General features: G+C 31.6%; 1 protein-coding gene across 2 annotated transcripts; it reads left to right on the forward strand.

Annotated features, from left to right (window-relative positions):
- The first annotated feature begins 7,967 nt into the window (after nucleotides 1–7,967).
- Nucleotides 7,968–16,529, forward strand: LOC116114643 (oxysterol-binding protein-related protein 1C-like). 2 transcript variants are annotated; one of them, XM_031400785.1, is made up of 10 exons: nucleotides 7,968–8,770; nucleotides 9,243–9,599; nucleotides 10,094–10,193; nucleotides 11,578–12,020; nucleotides 12,874–13,029; nucleotides 14,759–14,926; nucleotides 15,002–15,142; nucleotides 15,623–15,838; nucleotides 15,959–16,072; nucleotides 16,187–16,529. In XM_031400785.1, the coding sequence occupies exons 1-10, from the start codon at nucleotides 8,216–8,218 to the stop codon at nucleotides 16,352–16,354; spliced, it is 2,418 nt and encodes an 805-aa protein (XP_031256645.1). In that variant the 5' UTR covers nucleotides 7,968–8,215; the 3' UTR covers nucleotides 16,355–16,529. The 2 variants fall into 2 exon arrangements, with proteins under 2 accessions (XP_031256645.1, XP_031256646.1); XM_031400786.1 differs by lacking the exon at nucleotides 7,968–8,770 and having other exon boundaries at nucleotides 9,546–9,660.
- The last annotated feature ends 1,355 nt before the right edge of the window (nucleotides 16,530–17,884 follow it).

The raw sequence follows: 17,884 nt of genomic DNA on the forward strand, positions 1-17,884 counted from the left end.
TAATTACTCAATAAATTATAATATTATATATTACATATATATTATGATCACTTACTTAATTATAGCATTACATAGTTAAATGATACATAATCATAATTAGTTATGAATTTAAACATTACATTATAAACATTAGTAATTTACTAATTTACTATATTATTACATTTAATTAAACGATTAAAAATTTAATTAATATAACATTACCTTATATTTTAATATAATTACTTAATCAATTATAACATTTTATTATAAACATTAGATATAATCAAATGATTTGAAATTTAATTAATTATAATATTAAATTATAGATTTATAGTATAATTATTTAATTCATTATAACATTACATTATACTACTATGTAGATTCTAAGTAATATAACATTACATAATTAAAATTACTTAATGATTTCAGTTATGATATTATATTTTAAACATTAGTAATTACTAATTTACTATATAAACATTAGCACAATATAATTGAATGATAAAAAATTATAATTATAACATTATCTTATAAACATTTCATTATAAACATTAATTAAGTATACATTATAGTTAAATAATTACTCAATTAAATTATAATATTTAATATTACTTATATTATGATTACTTACTTAATATAACCTTATATAGTTAAATAATTACATAATTACTTAATTAGTTATGAATTTTAACATTACATTATAAACATTAGTAATTTACTTTACTATTACCTTACTTAATTAAACGATAAAAATTTAATTAATTATAACATACTTTATATATTTGTAATATGATTACTTAATCAATTATAACATTCCATTAAAACATTGTATATTAATTAAATGATTTGAAATTTAATTAATATAATATTAAATTATAGATTTGTGTATGATTATTAATTCATTATAACATTACATTATAATATTTATAGTATGAATATAATTAATATAACATTATATAATAATAATTACTTAATTGATTATGAGTTATGATATTATATTTTAAACATTAGTATTACTAATTTACTACATAAACATTAGCACACATACTTAATTAAATGATAAGAAATTTAATTAATTATAACATTACCTTATAAACATCAATTAAGCATTACATTATAGTTAAATAATACTCAATTAAATTATAATATTATTATATTACATATATTATGATACTTACTTAATTATAAAATTATATGTTAAATGATTACATAATTACTAATTAGTTATGAATTTATAACATTACATTATAAACATTAGTAATCTACTATACTATTACATTACTTAATTAAACGATTAAAAATTTAATTAATTAAACATTACTTTATATATTTGTAATATGATACTTAATCAATTATACATCCATTATAAAAATAGTATATTAATTAAATGATTTAAAATTTATAATTAAATATTAAATTATAGATTTGTAGTATGATTACTTAATTCATTATAAACATTACATTATACATTATAGTATGATCATATAATAATATAACATTACATAATAAATGATTACTAATTGATTATGACATTATATTATAAACATTAGTAATTTACTAATTTGCACAATATTTAATCGAATATTATAATTTATTATTATAACATATATTAAAATTTATTGTATGATTATTTAATTAATTATAACATTCTATTATAAACAATATTTAATACTTAATTAAATGATTAACAATTTAATTAATTATAATATTACATATAATTAAATAAATATTACTTAATTAATTATAAACATACAATACATTGTAGTATGATCACTTAATTAATTATAACATTACAAATTACATTGTAGTATGATCACTTATTTAATTATAACATTACTTGTTTCTAATATTAAATTTACTAAATTATATTTGGTATATTATAAATACCAATTAACCAATTATAACATAAATTAATAAATTTATAACATTAATATTATTAACTTATCAAATAGACCCCTGGCAAATGGCAATGTTAGTATTAGTATTAAGAATTGTGTGATTTAAATGATTTTGGTGAAGTTATTTTATGTGAATTATGATGAATAATTGTTGTGTTTTGGTTTTGATTGACGAATATTATGTGAATTGTGATGAATTGATTGAATTCAAGTGTTGCTTAGAGATTACAGGTTATGAGTTACATTGGACACATGAATGAATAACGAAAATTTGTTAGGGGTGTATTTGTAAACTTAAAAGGTGTTTTTGTTATTTTTTAACTAATAGGGGGGTAATTGATTTTTTATAGGGTACCCTGGAAAGGAACCGGAACCTGCATTTTAGGTCCGGTTCCTTGAATTGAAGAACCGTACTTGCGGTTCCGGTTCCGGTTCTTTTTTTGGGAACCTGTACTGTGCGGTTCCGGTTCCGGTTCCCTGGAAAAGTGCAGGGTACCCGGAACGCGCACCCCTAATAGAACCAAAATCAATCCACCAATTTCATAATGAGTATCTAATAAATTAGATTCAAAATACCATAACAAAATTACATGTATTTTCTTGTCAATTCTTTTCTTCGCCAGCCACTGTTTGAACTTTAAGCAATCCTTCTTCAGATGTCCTTTCTTCTTACCCAAAAAAAAAAAAAAAAAAAAGAAGAAACTTTAGTGCCTATGACTTCATTGGCTTCTTCCCTTATAATTTTAAATGACTTGCCTTAAAGTTGTAGTTGTGAGGTGTGAACTTTCTATGTCCTCACCTCAGTCTTTCCCCCTCCCGAAAACACATGCCAACAACATTTATTTGGACCATTTAACCTATTTTGTGTTGTAAGTTACTTGAAGGTACTATTTTGTGTTCACCAGCCACTGTTTGAACTTTAAGCAATCCTCTTCAGATGTCCTTTCTCTTACAAAACAAAAAAAAAAAGGAAGAAACTTTAGTGCCATATGACTTCATTGGCTTCTTCCCTTTATAATTTTTAAATGACTTGCCCTTAAAGTTGCTAGTTGTGAGGTGCGAACTTTCTATGTCCTCACCTTTCAGTCTTTCCCCCTCCCGAACACACATGCCCAACAATTTATTTGCTGACCATTTAACCTATTTTGTGTTGTAAGTTACCTTGAAGGTACTATACTCAAGGAGAAAGTTAAGAATGAAAGTTAGAAGGATTTAGATATGTTAATTTCTAACTCCTTTAATTGTGCTGCGAAATCCCTCATACGCATGATATGATCATGCACTCCCTTTAGTCCATGATGTTTCATGGAACTCGGCTTTTCCATAAGTTTGCTTGCCATTTGCTTTCCATATTTTATGAATTGGGCATCCATTGTTGTCAGATAATTAGTGGCCTTAGTGCATTTAGGGATAGAATCTTTAATGCTCTTAGAAATGTTTACTTTAATGAGCATTAGACTCAGATGGTTTGAGCGTTCCCAATTCTCAAAATTGACCTTTTTAGCTAGCATATTTATTTCTGTAATGCCATCTGGTTTGCAAATGCGAAACGCCAAATCCAAATCCATACCCCCCAAAGTTTGAAAGGTTTTTCTTTCCATTCAGTATAGTTCTCCCCAGTCATAATGGGAGACGAAATTGGTTGTCTAACATAACTGCAAAATTGAATAATAAATGTCAAGATACATTAATGTAAAATTACTTTATATTGATATCAACTCATGCTAATAATCAGTCACAAACTAAAATAAGTTATAATTTACCTGTAGGCAAAAATCATAACCATTATAGTCTACTAAACATAATACTAAAAATTTGACTAGACATACTTTATAGTCCAAGTTTAGTAAATCTTGATTAATTATATTTTATAGATTACATGTAGGCAAAATTTATAATGCATAATAATCATTACACTTAACAATAAGATTAAAATATTACACAATAAAATAATGAAAATTTTTCTTGCTTGTGGGCCGAAGAAAAAATTCTCACTATTTTATTGTTTCACATTTCATCTTATTCCAACATTGTACATAAAAATAAATAATCCATGTAGGGACATTATTTATTTAAATGCACTAGTTGTAAATTATAATAATTTCATACATATATCATTGCATCAATTTATAATTACAAATAAGAAATTTAATTAATTAATGTGGCTGAAATTTAGTAAGAATAATGTTGGGCCTTAAAACTGAAACCTAATTTAATTTTTCTATAGGAGAAGAAAACTAGGCATGAAATTTGAAGAAAAAAAACGATTCTGCTTCTTGAAACTCATTTTCAATGGGCTGAGCAGCATTAAAATTGGGCTTGAAATCTGAAAACCCATTTCTACTTCCTGATGCCCATTTTTAGTGGGCTGGGTAGAAATGAAAACTAGGCCCAAAACTGCTACCCATTTCAGTGGGTTGGGAAGAAATGAAAACTCCTTAAGCAGAAATTAAAAGAAAATGGGCACAAAACAAAATCCATCAACTCCTATTGTACAAGTGGCATAACTGTAAATTTTCCAAATATATATTATGCTTCTCTTAACATAACATGTTAGAATGCACCACATAAAGTATATTCATGTCAGCCAAATGACATGTATAGCATCACAATAAATTCCAGAATACCAAAATAACATGTTCAATAATTTACATAATTTTCTCGAATTTATAATTATTTAGACAATTTCAAATACCCAAAAATAATTATAAAAACCCATACATTCTGTATAGTTACAAATCAAACATTCACATGTAGATCCATCAACCAACATTCCATAAATGTAAATAACATCATCAAAACATGTTTACAAGTCATTTAATTTTGAGAGTACGAAATTCTAGAATATCTCATAAATATATAGTAAATATTTAACATGTTCAGAAAATTCTAGAAAAATATAGCAATACATAACTGCAATTTTAAATATTATAGTAAAACAGCGTCAAATTCTATGGCATGGGGTGAAATTCACTCTCCTGGAATGAGAGTCGGAATAAACAGTAACAAATGTTAAACATGGCAATGTTCCTTGGAATTCCGAAAACCCGTCCCACACCGCCCCATATGGGGTGGGGTAGCCCTAGTTTTTTCAGGGATAGGGGCGGGGTTGGGGGTGGGGGGCATTTTAATCCCCATCCTCAGGGATGGGGCGAGGGTGGGTGATGTCTTTCCCCCGCCCCGCCCCACCCCGTATATAATATATAAAATTAAAAATTATATATATATATACTCCTATATTTCACTTAATTACACAATTATCCTACCCAATATAAACCCATATTTTTTCAATTTTCCTCACCCTAAATAATTGAACAAGAACAAACCCTAACCCATATTTATGTAAAATTAATTATATTTAAACGATTAATTTAAGTGTTTGTCATGTGGACGAGAATTAACTATTGTGTTTGATAATGTTCAAATTAATTTATGTTTATGTAAAATTAATGGGGCGGGGATGGGCCTTCAACATTCCCCTTTGGGGTGGAGAAGGGGAATTCCTATTATCCCTTTTAAGGGGATGGGCGGGGGTGGGAGTGATTTGAGGACGGGGATGGATACGGTGAATGAGATCCCTGCCCTGCCCCATTGCCATGCCTAACAAATGTTCCTCCCCAACCTTTCAACACAAGCATTTGCAGGATATTTAATCTACCCTAAAACTTTAAATCATCGTAACTTTGCAATCCAAACTTCAATTTCATTTCAAATTTCCAGTATGTATCACATATCAACAAGCCATAACATACTCAAAAGTAATGACAATTTGATATTTAAATCAGAAGCTACCATTAACAACAACAACAACAACAAAAAAAAAAATGATATTTTCATTCAATTCCCATACAAAGCATCTTAATAATCAATTATTTCATTAATAAATGTGAAACATGTGATAATTAGGCATGTAAATACTCAAAATACCAAATGAAACATATGATAATTAGGCATGTTATCATCATTATTCTATAAAATGCAGAATAAATATTATATATCTCCGTTCGGACCTAATGTAATTCCTGCCATTAGTGTTCGTGTGATTCACTGTAAAAAGATTCAATTGACTCAATTCACTTTAGGATTTTTAAGTGTTTTTTCTATACTATGAATTGGGAAAACTAATGCTTAAATTTATAATCACCACTCATAACTTTAAACAGTTACCAATTAGTTACTGAGGTGGTTACCTCAAACTATATCCACTTTCCTTAGGAAGTACATTGTAATTATCCATAACTAAGTTGAGTTAATAGGCCACTTACAATATTAAACTATTAAGACACAAGTTTTGTAACAATGATCTATAAATATATAGCTATATTAATTATTATTATATAACAATAAATAGCTATATTATTACAGCGCTTTCTAAAATTGAAAAGAATATTTTGTAATATAAAAATAAATGAAAATTCTGTCACCTTGCGGATAATAGCCACTGACCGCGTAGGCAAAATTTATTATAGTACCCATTTTTACGTAGAAATCATTTAATGCTCGTGGCCACCACGTATACGAATAATTCACAACTTATTTTGTAACCTCCTATCTTTTCGCTTAAACTTCAGCCCTATAGCTTTCAATATATAACAATATCATCCCTTATTCAGTTATTCTTTAACGTCTTACTTTAAAAACTGATGGTAACATTATTAATTTCTGAAATAAAGCGGGTAAAGTTGGTTTTATGACATAGTATTTAAGGGGTGTTGATGTCCACGCTCCTAAGATTTAATCAAACAACAATTTTACTTGAGAATTAATATATTTTTAAAATTATAAATGAATAGTTAATAAATATTTATTTAATTATTTTTTATCATTTATTTTAACATAAAAAACTTAAAAGAAAGAGAATTTTTATTATTATTATAATAATAAAAAATTATTTATTAAATCATATATTATTATTATGAATAATACTACACTTACAATGACTCTGTATGGCTTATTATTTTTACCCATATTCCCAATCCTATTCCCCAAATATTGTTTGACACATTATTTGAGAAATATTAGTCTATTTTTTAAATTATTTTAGACCTCTTAGGTTTATTAATTTCATTAAATACCCCCAGAAAAAAGTTTAAAAATTTACAAAAACACCTCCACCTACCAATACTTGTCAGATTCCGGCAACCACCGTCGGTGGTAGCCGGAATCTGTCACAACAATGGTCTACACCACCACCGAAAATGACCGGTAATTCACTGATATGGCCTTTTCCGGCCATATCTAGCTGTCAGCGACAACAAAAAAAATGGCTGTTGTTGACGGTCAACAACGACCAAATCTTGGTCATCGTTGACAGACAATGATAACCATATCTTTGGCCATCGCTGACAGACAATGACAGTCATATCTTTGGCTATCGCTGATAGACAACGACAGCCATATCTTTGGTCATCGTTGACGGTCAAAGATGGATATTTGCGATCGTTGACAGCCAAATTTGGCCGTAGATCTAACCTTTTCCGGCCAGATCTGTGGTAGATCTGATCAAAAAAGACCATATCAATGCCCTACCTGTCAGATTTGGGTTGATATGTGGTGTAACACAATTTTTCAATCAGATTCTGATGGTGGTGGTCGAAATCTGGTACTGTAGATAATGGGGTGTTTTTGTCATTTTAAAAAAAATTATATATTAGGGTGTTTATTAAATTAGCAAACGCATAGGTCTTTTTATAAATTTATAAATTTTATCTTGTAATACTCCCATATTCAACTATCCAACATTATTTTCAAAATCCTATCCACGATGATAAAACAAAGGAACACAATATTTTCTTACCAACGTTCTCTTAACTCTGCTGCAATCACTCGGAATTGATGAACCTATTCTAACTAAAATACCGTTGGCACTTAAAACTCGGGAATGCCCCACATGACGTGTCAGCAACTCTTTACCACATTCACAAACCGTGTCATCTATTATTGCTTTAGATCATTGGTTGGTGCACGATAGTACCATGGGAATTCTAGCATACAATAATATCTCAAATTTCAAAGCGAACCGCCTCCTTTATTAAAAGCAATCCGGAGACATAGGTGACTCCTCTCGGTTACGCCGCCGATTAACATTTTCTTAATAACATCCCGTGGCGGATTTTTCTAATCACCACCTCCTCATTCTGATAAGACTGATATTTTATTTATTCATAATTTTAAAAAATGTACTTATCTATTTATTTTCTTTTTCCATTTTTATTAAACTAACCAAAACAACAGAAATTGACCATTCTTTGAATCGTATTTGTTTTTAATTAATAAAAACAAGCTAATTTACCTATTTTCCCGGAGAAACACCAACTGTAAAGTAATGATTGGATGACATGCATCCATTCTGCTGTGTCTCCACTGCACCGGATCGGAACTCAACGCTTCCTCCTCCTCATCCTCCTTCTCCTCTTCCTCAAAAGACAACGTTGACAGAACTCCTTAACATGCCGTCTTCAGGGACAACGACGCCGTATCGATCGCTCTCCGCTACGATTCCGACGAATCGGAGCCACGGATCATCGTCGCCGCAACAGTGCAACGCGACGTCGGAGAACGGCCGCACGCTGAGGCGATCGGTCACATTAGAGTCGCTGTGTGGAATGGAGTCGTCGGTGAGAGAAAAGGAACTAGTGTTGGTGGATCAGCAGGGCATTTCGGGAATTTTGTTTAAATGGGTGAATTACGGGAGAGGATGGCGTCCCCGATGGTTTGTGTTGAAAGATGGAGTTTTATCTTATTATAAACTTCACGGTTCGAATAAGATCGTTGTTAATAAAGAAACCGAAAAAGGATCGAAGGTCATCGGCGAAGTGTCGATGAGAAAAATGTTGCGCCACGTCAATAGCCAATCACGTAAAAGAAAACCTGTTGGAGAAATCCATTTGAAGGTACCAACTATTTAAGTGCCGTCAAGTTCAGTTGAAGTTTGTCTTTTAGCGAATTAACTATTTGGTGGCGTTAATTTATTGAAAATTTTTTTTTCTGCTATTTCGATTTCATGAAAATATTGGCTTCTAAGGAACTACTTTTCTGAATTTTACAAGTTCATGACGAATTTGCTGTTTGAATTTCGTGAAAGTTTGTTTACTGAGAATCTAATTGTCTGAATTTTAGGTCCCCACTTCTAGATTTGGTGGATGAAAATTTTGTCTCGGTTAATTACATGAAATTTTGTCTTCTAGCAAAACTAACTGTATGTTTGGCGTATGGATTTTAACTCTGAATTTTTATTGTTTGGTGTTAGGTGGTGTAAATTAGGGAGAGTAAATAGAAACTACTTGAATTTCATGTAATTTTCTTGGAAAATGGATTATAAGTTTGTGTATTAGGCCCATTTTGATTTTGATTGTTTTCTGTTAGGTGTCATCTATTAGGGAGAGTAAATCAGATGACAGGAGGTTTTCGATATTTACGGGAACAAAGAGGATGCATTTGAGGGCGGCTAATAGGGAAGATAGAGTGACATGGATGGAAGCATTGCAGGCGGTGAAGGAGTTGTTTCCAAGAATATCAAACAGTGAGTTGATGGCACCTGTGGAAAAAGCAGATGTTTCAACGGATAAATTGAGGCAGAGATTGTTAGAAGAGGGGGTGAGTGAGGATGCCATCCAGGATACTGAGCACATTATGAAAACTGAATTTTCTGCACTTCATAACCGTCTTGTGGTCCTCAAGCAGAGGCAGGTGTTGCTCCTTGACACTTTGCGTCATTTGGAGGTATCTACAACAAACAAACAACTCTTTTCCAATTTCCCTTTTTTAGAGTTGTGCTTTTTGGGTGAGTTTACTGGCTTAGCCCTGCTTGTAGGAAAAGATAAATTGGTTAGATAGTGAGCATATTTTTTGTTTCCTTTTATACTGAAGTTTTCTTTAACAAGAAAAAATAATGCAGGAAAGCTTAAATGTTCGATTTAATCTTAATTTTTTACTGAGAGAATACGCTTCAACAATAAATACAGTAATTAACATGGACAGTTATGGATTTTACTACTTTTTACAATAAACCACTTATTACAGAACTTAATTCTAGTTCCTTTAGCTTTTATCTGTAGCATACTCTTAGTGTCATCTAATTATTATTATTTTTTTTATGTTTATCATCCCTGTAAAGTCATTACTTGTCTAATTGTCCCCTTCTCTTTTTGATTTATAGTGAACAATGAACTTTCTTTTTGGGTATGCTAATTTACTTTTATCTCTGGATCTTTCAGACAGAAAAAGTAGACTTGGAGAATACACTTGTTGATGAAAGCCAAAGGCAACTAAAAGAGCAAGAAGCTTCCTCTATGCTAAGGCAAGAAAAGGGCAGCGGTATGATGTGATCAAACTTCATTTTCTTTATACATTTAAAACTTGTTTAATGGACCCGTATAACATACTCTTATGGCCAACAGCTTTGCAGTTTACACAGGCAATTGTATACATGTCTTTGAGTCTGCATTATGCATCTCCACAGATTAATTAAAGAAATGTGACTTGAGAGGACATGTCTTCTTAATTTTATGGCATAATGCATGCTTGTATTTATACATTTGTGCTTTAACTGTGAAATCAGTCAGATCTTATAGGATCTACTTCAGTTTCTCAGCCTGTGGAATAATCTGTTTTTAATGATAAGTTTTTGTAATGACTATGTTGGTTAAAAGCAAGAATAGTTGCTAGTGTTTTAAGAGTTTGTTAATTTGCTCTTAATTTTTCATGATTTATGTCATAAATGTCAAATTGGAAGATGCTGTAGAATTAAATAAATTTATGATATATTATCGCAATATTAGAATATGGCAGTATTGAACCATTGACAGTGTTAATCAGACATTTTAGGACAAAATACAAAGAATGTTCATGCATTTAATGTATAGTTCAACGAAAATGAAACAATTTATGGTTGTAGGGTACTATATTGTAGTTTCTTCTGATACTTGGTTTCAAACTTTCTGGTGCATTGCAGGGGATAGAAATGAAGTTGGTAGGATGTAGAAAAATCTTTGAAAATTTTAAATGTTAAGAGTTATGCACATCACTATTAGAATTAGATGCTAGAGTACATAAATTTATTAGTAAGCTTTCAATGTTATTTGCACGTTTAGTATGCAAAGTTTGTGGATAGTATTCAGTATTAATTCCTCTTCCAGCTGTCTCTCTGTGGAGTTGCTGTAATTGTTTATTGTCCATTGACTAGAAGTTTTTTTGTTAATTAAACTTTTAGTTAAGTTTCTTCCGACTAGCCTTGTTATGTGAGTATATCTACCAATTGAAATAGAAAGAAGTCATTCTATTAGAAACTATCAAAATATATTTTTCAACTCATTATAGAAGCAGCAAGATTGAGAAGCATACATATTATGCATGTTTGACTTGTCTTACTGTGTGTAGTGATCAATCTAGTTGTATATTGCAGTCTGCAAGGTTTTCTGTTTTTCTATGTATCTATTCTTCCTGGCCTTCTCAATTGGTTAATTTATATCTTCTCTAATTCTTGCATTATTGTAGTGAATGAAAAGTAGAATCTATTACACATTAGATATGGTATATCTGGTTTTTCCAGCTGATTTGGAAAAAAATACCACTTCATATTGGTGATTTATTAATAATTTTTGCTTGTGTATATTTTATATTTACTACTTTCTGAAATGTTCTATGCATTAAATGTGATTCATTTTATTTAATATATTTGGTTTTATGGAATATATTTCAGAAGCAAGTGAAAGTGAATCTGATGATGACCATGATAAACAAGATGTCATAGAGGAAGAAACAGATGATGAGGACAATGCATTCTTTGATACCCGAGATTTTCTTTCATCAAGTTCTTTTAGGAGCAACGGATCTGAGTATCATCGATCACCATTTGATTCTGATGATGAAGATGAGTTTGGTTGTGAAGATGGCTCTGACCCTTGCATGAGATCCATTGGATCTGACTACCCTTTTGTTAGGCGGCGCAAGAAATTGCCTGACCCAGTTGAAAAAGAGAAGGGAGTCAGTCTTTGGTCAATGATCAAAGATAATATTGGGAAGGATCTAACCAAAGTATGCCTTCCAGTTTATTTTAATGAGCCCCTTTCTTCTTTACAGAAGTGTTTTGAAGATCTTGAGTGTTCTTACCTTATAGACCGAGCCTATGAATGGGGTAAAATGGTAAGTCTATATTCATAAGTATCATCTAACATGGTTTTCCATTGCAGTTTGTGAAAATGTGTTGTGTGCAAACAGCTGAAAGTGTTATGTAGTTAATTCATATTACTTTATTTCATTTATTTGATAATTCATTTTACCTGGTTGTTCACTTTGGGGCGTTTTCAGAATGCCTTGATGCTAATTTGTATCTAGCACTGTTTACATTGTGTCAGTCATCCATTGCCTATGCCTCGCATTTAGCACATGAAATGCACTGCTATTAGTGACTGACATATGGCAGCCATGTGAGCCGGTAAATTTTCTGAGTAGAAACATCTTGTAGTCGTATTAGTGTTTGTAACAAATAGAACTCAACTGTATTGGTGCAACTGGGCATGTTTGCACATTCTTATACTTGACTAAGCTGTGTGGTTGCAAGTCTTGCACACTGACTCCATTGTTTTAATATTGAAACTTTATTTTCACAGTGAGTGAAAATATTTTTATGGCATATTGAATATTCTATTCTCAATGTCTCTTTTTGTCTGAACTTCTCTAAAATCTGTGAAAAGGAAATGTCTGCAACACTTTAACATAGCCAGAATCCATTTCTTTTTGTGTTCACTTTATTTATTTTTTTCTCTGTAATTGATTTAAAGCGTAATGGGCTTCAATTCATCGTCTTGTTTTTTTCAGTCTTTTCAGAGGTCCTTCTTTTGCTTGTAAGTTCATTATTATAGCTGACGAATTTTCATGTAGATTGTACTAGTGCCTGAAGATTGGTTTTTGTAGATTTCTTCCCAGAATTTATGCCTTTCCATTTATTTATTGTCTCTTGTGAGATTTTATTGAAGTTCTTGGTTAAAATTTGTAGGGCAATAGTCTTATGAGGATACTGAATGTAGCAGCGTTTGCAGTATCAGGGTATGCTTCTACTGATGGAAGAAACTGCAAGCCATTCAACCCATTATTGGGTGAGACATATGAGGCAGATTATCCAGATAAAGGCCTTCGGTTCTTCTCTGAGAAGGTAATATTTTCGCTGATATTTCAAGAAATTGATGACGTATATCTGCATATTTATTACATTTACATAACAAGTCTGCATGAGCAGAAGCTTCCTTTTTTGTTGCAGTTGTGCTCTTATCTACATCAAGAGTACGGATTAAGATCTTGTGTATTCAGTAAAAAATTGTTTATGTTAATATAACTCACTCTAGGATTAGATCTTAAAGCTTCAGAAAGGCCTCAACTTGGTTTTTCAAGAATTTCCTTAGCAGATTTTTTCAGAGCCTTGTTCATGTCCTTTCATACGAAAGATCTTCTAATGTTTTGACATTTGAATGACACTCAGTGTTATATAGGAAGTCTTAAAAAATGTTGATCACAGTCACCAAGAGGACCAAATTAATCATGGCAGATCTATATTTATGGCTATGCTGTATCTCTGAGTGGTTCAAATTATTGGACAATATCCCCCACAACTTGGGAATATACACTTCTTGCAGTGAAGGTTTCTGATCCATTTGTGGGCTCTGTATGGGTTATGGGATGTCCCAGGTTAATTGTCTTCTGAACTCTTAAGTCTGCTTTCAATCAGAGAGTTAGACTACTTTAGTTCAGAATGTTTACGTTCATGTTCTGGTAAATCAAATTTCAAAAATTTTTCTTAAAGAAAATTATCCTGATAAAATAAAAAATTCTGGTTCTGGTTCTGATTTTTTTTTTTTTTTTTTTTCAATGGCTTATGTCTTCATTATCGGAAAAGCAATAGACAACTATTTAATTTTTCCCCCACTACACTGTGAAAGCTGTAAAAAGAATTGGAGAAAAGTATTAGTAGTAGTCGAATCATTTCCATAGCTAACCATTTTAATGTCTCTATTACTTTAGCAACTATGATCCAAGACTCCAAAGCATTGAGGTTAAGATGGATGAGCTGAGGGTAGGGTGTCAAATTCCCACATTGCCTACTGAATTGTTTATGAAAAACCCCTCAAATAGTATGGGACCTTTTGCGTGATTCCAAAAACAAAATGGTGTGGACCATGTGGAGGATTCTGCTTGATGAATAGTTGTCATAAAGTTTCTAAAGACGTGATTTTCAGTAGAATTTATTGGCCAGTTTTTATATGCTAAATTGTGAAGACTAATAGAAACAAAGAAATCAAATTATTGCAATTTTATTGAGAAAAGTTTGACTCAGGCATTGGGCAGTGGTAACTAGCAACGTCCAAGATAAGCAGAATTCCTACTTGTGTATGAAAGCTTATCAGTGTGTTTTAGTTGAGCGCAGAGTCTCAATAAATGTTGCATTCATCAAGGCTAGGCTAGTTACTTAGGCCGTGTTTTTGCATGGCTATCTACTGTTGCTAGTCAAATATTGTATCCCTATTTCTCTGCAGGTTGGCCTTATGTGGAAATATTCTGATTCACTGCTGTGCATTTGTAGCAGATGTGTAGTTTTATTGGTTTGAACATCCAATATAATGAGATTTGTCTATGTTATCTGTACTGTTGCATCTATGTTGTTTGCAACTATGCTTGAGTTCAACCTTTGATTTCTTGGGTAGTTTGTGAGGTAAATGCTAGCATCTTGATATTGACTTGGTATATTTGCTTGGAGTATCTCTGGAGTTGTATTTAATCTTCTTAACTTGTTATTGGAGTTACATTTATGTTTGTGTTCTTATGGTTTTGATCCACCCATTTCTCTTTCCCTCTTCTGATCATTTAATTAAAATGTTCTCTTGAGATAGGTTAGTCATCACCCAATGATTGTTGCATGCCACTGTGAGGGGCGTGGCTGGAAATTTTGGGGTGACAGCAATTTAAGAAGTAAATTTTGGGGTCGCTCCATTCAGCTTGATCCTGTTGGTGTATTGACCATGGAATTTGATGATGGAGAAGTTTTTCAATGGAGCAAGGTATGTTTTTGATGTTTGATCATTTTCTCCATCCTCTGTAATGTGCATGCCGATTTACTTGCTTCTGACTGCCAGGTAACGACATCCATTTACAACCTCATTTTAGGAAAACTCTATTGTGATCACTATGGTACAATGCGAATAGAGGGAAATCGTGAGTACTCATGTAAGCTAAAATTCAAGGAACAGTCAATCATTGATAGAAATCCTCACCAGGTGCACTTTCTTTATCTCTTCAAAATATTGGGAGATTTGTTTATACGTGAGACAGTAGTCCTACATCAGTATTATGTGTTCTTTTATGCACATTAATCTGCACAATTACTTTTCCAAATTCATAAATTGCAACTTATATCTAGCTTCTAGAAAATTCGGTGCTTAATTGGTTTATGGTTATTAGATTCGTACATATAAGGTTTTCTTTCTACATAAAATATAGTGCTTGCCATGGTTGCTTATGGGATAGACTTCACCCTTTGGTCTGGTAATTCCCTGCCAAAATGATCTCTGTTTTCTATTTTTTGCGTCAAAGATATGTTTCTTAAGAAAATTATCCAGTGATTAGTATTATAAAATGTTAAGTCAGGGTATTGCTTTCGGGAGAATTGGTTAAGGCCAGGACTACATATTTCTCTTTCATGGATATATTCTGGAGTTGTGCCGCAAATTGTAAATGTAATTTAAGTTTTCCTGCAGGTACAAGGTATAGTTCAAGATAGAAATGGTAGAACTGTGGCAACATTGTTTGGAAAATGGGATGAGAGCATGCACTATATAAACGGTGATGGTTCTGGGAAAGGAAAGTCAGAACCCCAGTTGCTTTGGAAGCGAAGCAAACCGCCTAAATATCAAACCAGATATAACTTTACACGCTTTGCCATCACGTTAAACGAGCTTACACCTGGACTTAAGGTTATGGTGCTAATCCCTGTTGCATTATCTTATTTTGTGTTGAGTAATATCATTTTTCACCTATTCCTTTTAAAGGATTCCACTTCTACCGCTGACATTAGAATTGTAAACACTAAACAGGAGAAGTTGCCACCAACAGACTCTAGACTGAGACCTGACCAAAGATGCTTAGAAAATGGAGAATATGAAATGGCGAATTCAGAGAAGTTGCGGCTAGAACGGAGGCAGCGGCAGGTAAATTCACGTGTCTTGTATTGTTCTCAATCATTATTAGTTTCTCTAGAAGTAATAACCACAGCAAAATCAGTAGATAATATGGATTGTTTCAAAATATGATGGATGATTCAGGCACGGAAGATGCAAGAGAGGGGATGGAAGCCAAGATGGTTTGCGAAAGAGAAAGGTAGTGATACATACCGCTACATTGGCGGCTACTGGGAGGCCAAGGAAATGGGCAACTGGGAATCATGCCCTGATATCTTTGGCCAACTCCATACTGATCAAATCTTTGACTAACTAATTCAACTTCTCATTTTTTTTTTTTTTCTCTCTTGAAAAAAAATAAATGGGGTTTTTCTTTCAGTTTACTATTAATCAAATGATGTACACAAATTCTGTCAATTATACTGGACAGATAGGCTGCCATGCTTGCCATATAGAGCAGTAGCTTAAAAGGCCGCACATTTTTTTTTCCTGGTGTTGATTTTATTTATTCATTTATTTGTTCAGCCAGGCAACTGCATAACGTGGACACAATAATGTACAAAATTAATAATAAGATACACTTTTTCTCTCTCTCAAACTCACATTTAAATATTTATGATTTAGTATTTAATATATTTAATAAGAAGCCGAGTTTATGAGAGGGAGGGCGACGGAAGAGAAATGATAATAAATTAGCAGCAACTGGTACTTGTTCTGAGCAATCACGATCTGTCATATCAATGGCCTGATTAATGGGTTTTTTATGTGTTCAGTTCAGAGAAGAGTCGTTGTATTTTCATAAAATTAATTAATTTAATAATATGCTCCTTGGATGTGTCTGCATTTTAAATATGAAAATAGTATCCAGTGTTAACGTGTTGGCGGGATGATGGGAACACATTATCCTGCATGGTCACCGTCAATTTGACCATTGATCCACGTGTCCCTATTTTACTTCCCGTTTCATTTTTACCCATCAGGAAATCAAAAATAGGGATAGAAAGAAACCTTGGACTCTATGAATTGTAATATAAAATGACAAAACTAATTAATCAATATTAATTATTTATCAGTATAAAGTGTTGATAATAACGTTATTAGAAGAATGATTCCTTCATTTGTAAACCCCCACCCCACAACATTAGAGTTGAAGAACATGTAACATTAAATTGAGAAATAAATCAATTTGGTTTAATGTTGATAGTAACACCAAGAATGGGTCATTATTATTTCATTTGTTCAAGTGACGAATATGAACTGAGATAAGATAACAGTAGCCTCCCTCCCAATGTTAGAAGAATTGAGTTAAACAAGGGCATTCTGGTAATTTAACAAAAAGTCAACTTACATTAATAAATAAGACAAATAAATTATCCACACTTGACTTGACTTGATTAGCTAGGGCCATTTTTTCTTTTTCCAATAAAAAGAAAATTCTGTTTTTTGTTTTTAGAAATCAATATTTCAACATATACTTCTTATAAATTGTTTCATATATATATATATATATATTTTTTTTTTTTTTAATTTATTTATCAGTAAAATAAACAAATAAGTTGGGGTATTAAGTCGAACCAAGTTAATTCAATCTTGAGTTCATATTTTGGTGAGTGGGGGCTGCGTTTGTTTATTAAACAAATAAAACCTTATTTTAAATAAAATATTTCATCAGATCCTGAATCGATGAAACAAAGCCTAACAAAAAATAGAAAATAAAAAGGTAAACGTTTTATATCCACCAATATAATTAGCTAAGTAAAATATATCGACACGTGTCTTTATAACAAAAAAACAAAGATTTGAATGTTGAAAAATAGACAAGAGCAGAGATGACAGTTTGTG

The sequence above is a fragment of the Pistacia vera genome, unplaced genomic scaffold (genome assembly GCF_008641045.1).
Source record: "Pistacia vera cultivar Batoury unplaced genomic scaffold, PisVer_v2 Contig716, whole genome shotgun sequence".
Lineage (NCBI taxonomy): Eukaryota > Viridiplantae > Streptophyta > Magnoliopsida > Sapindales > Anacardiaceae > Pistacia > Pistacia vera.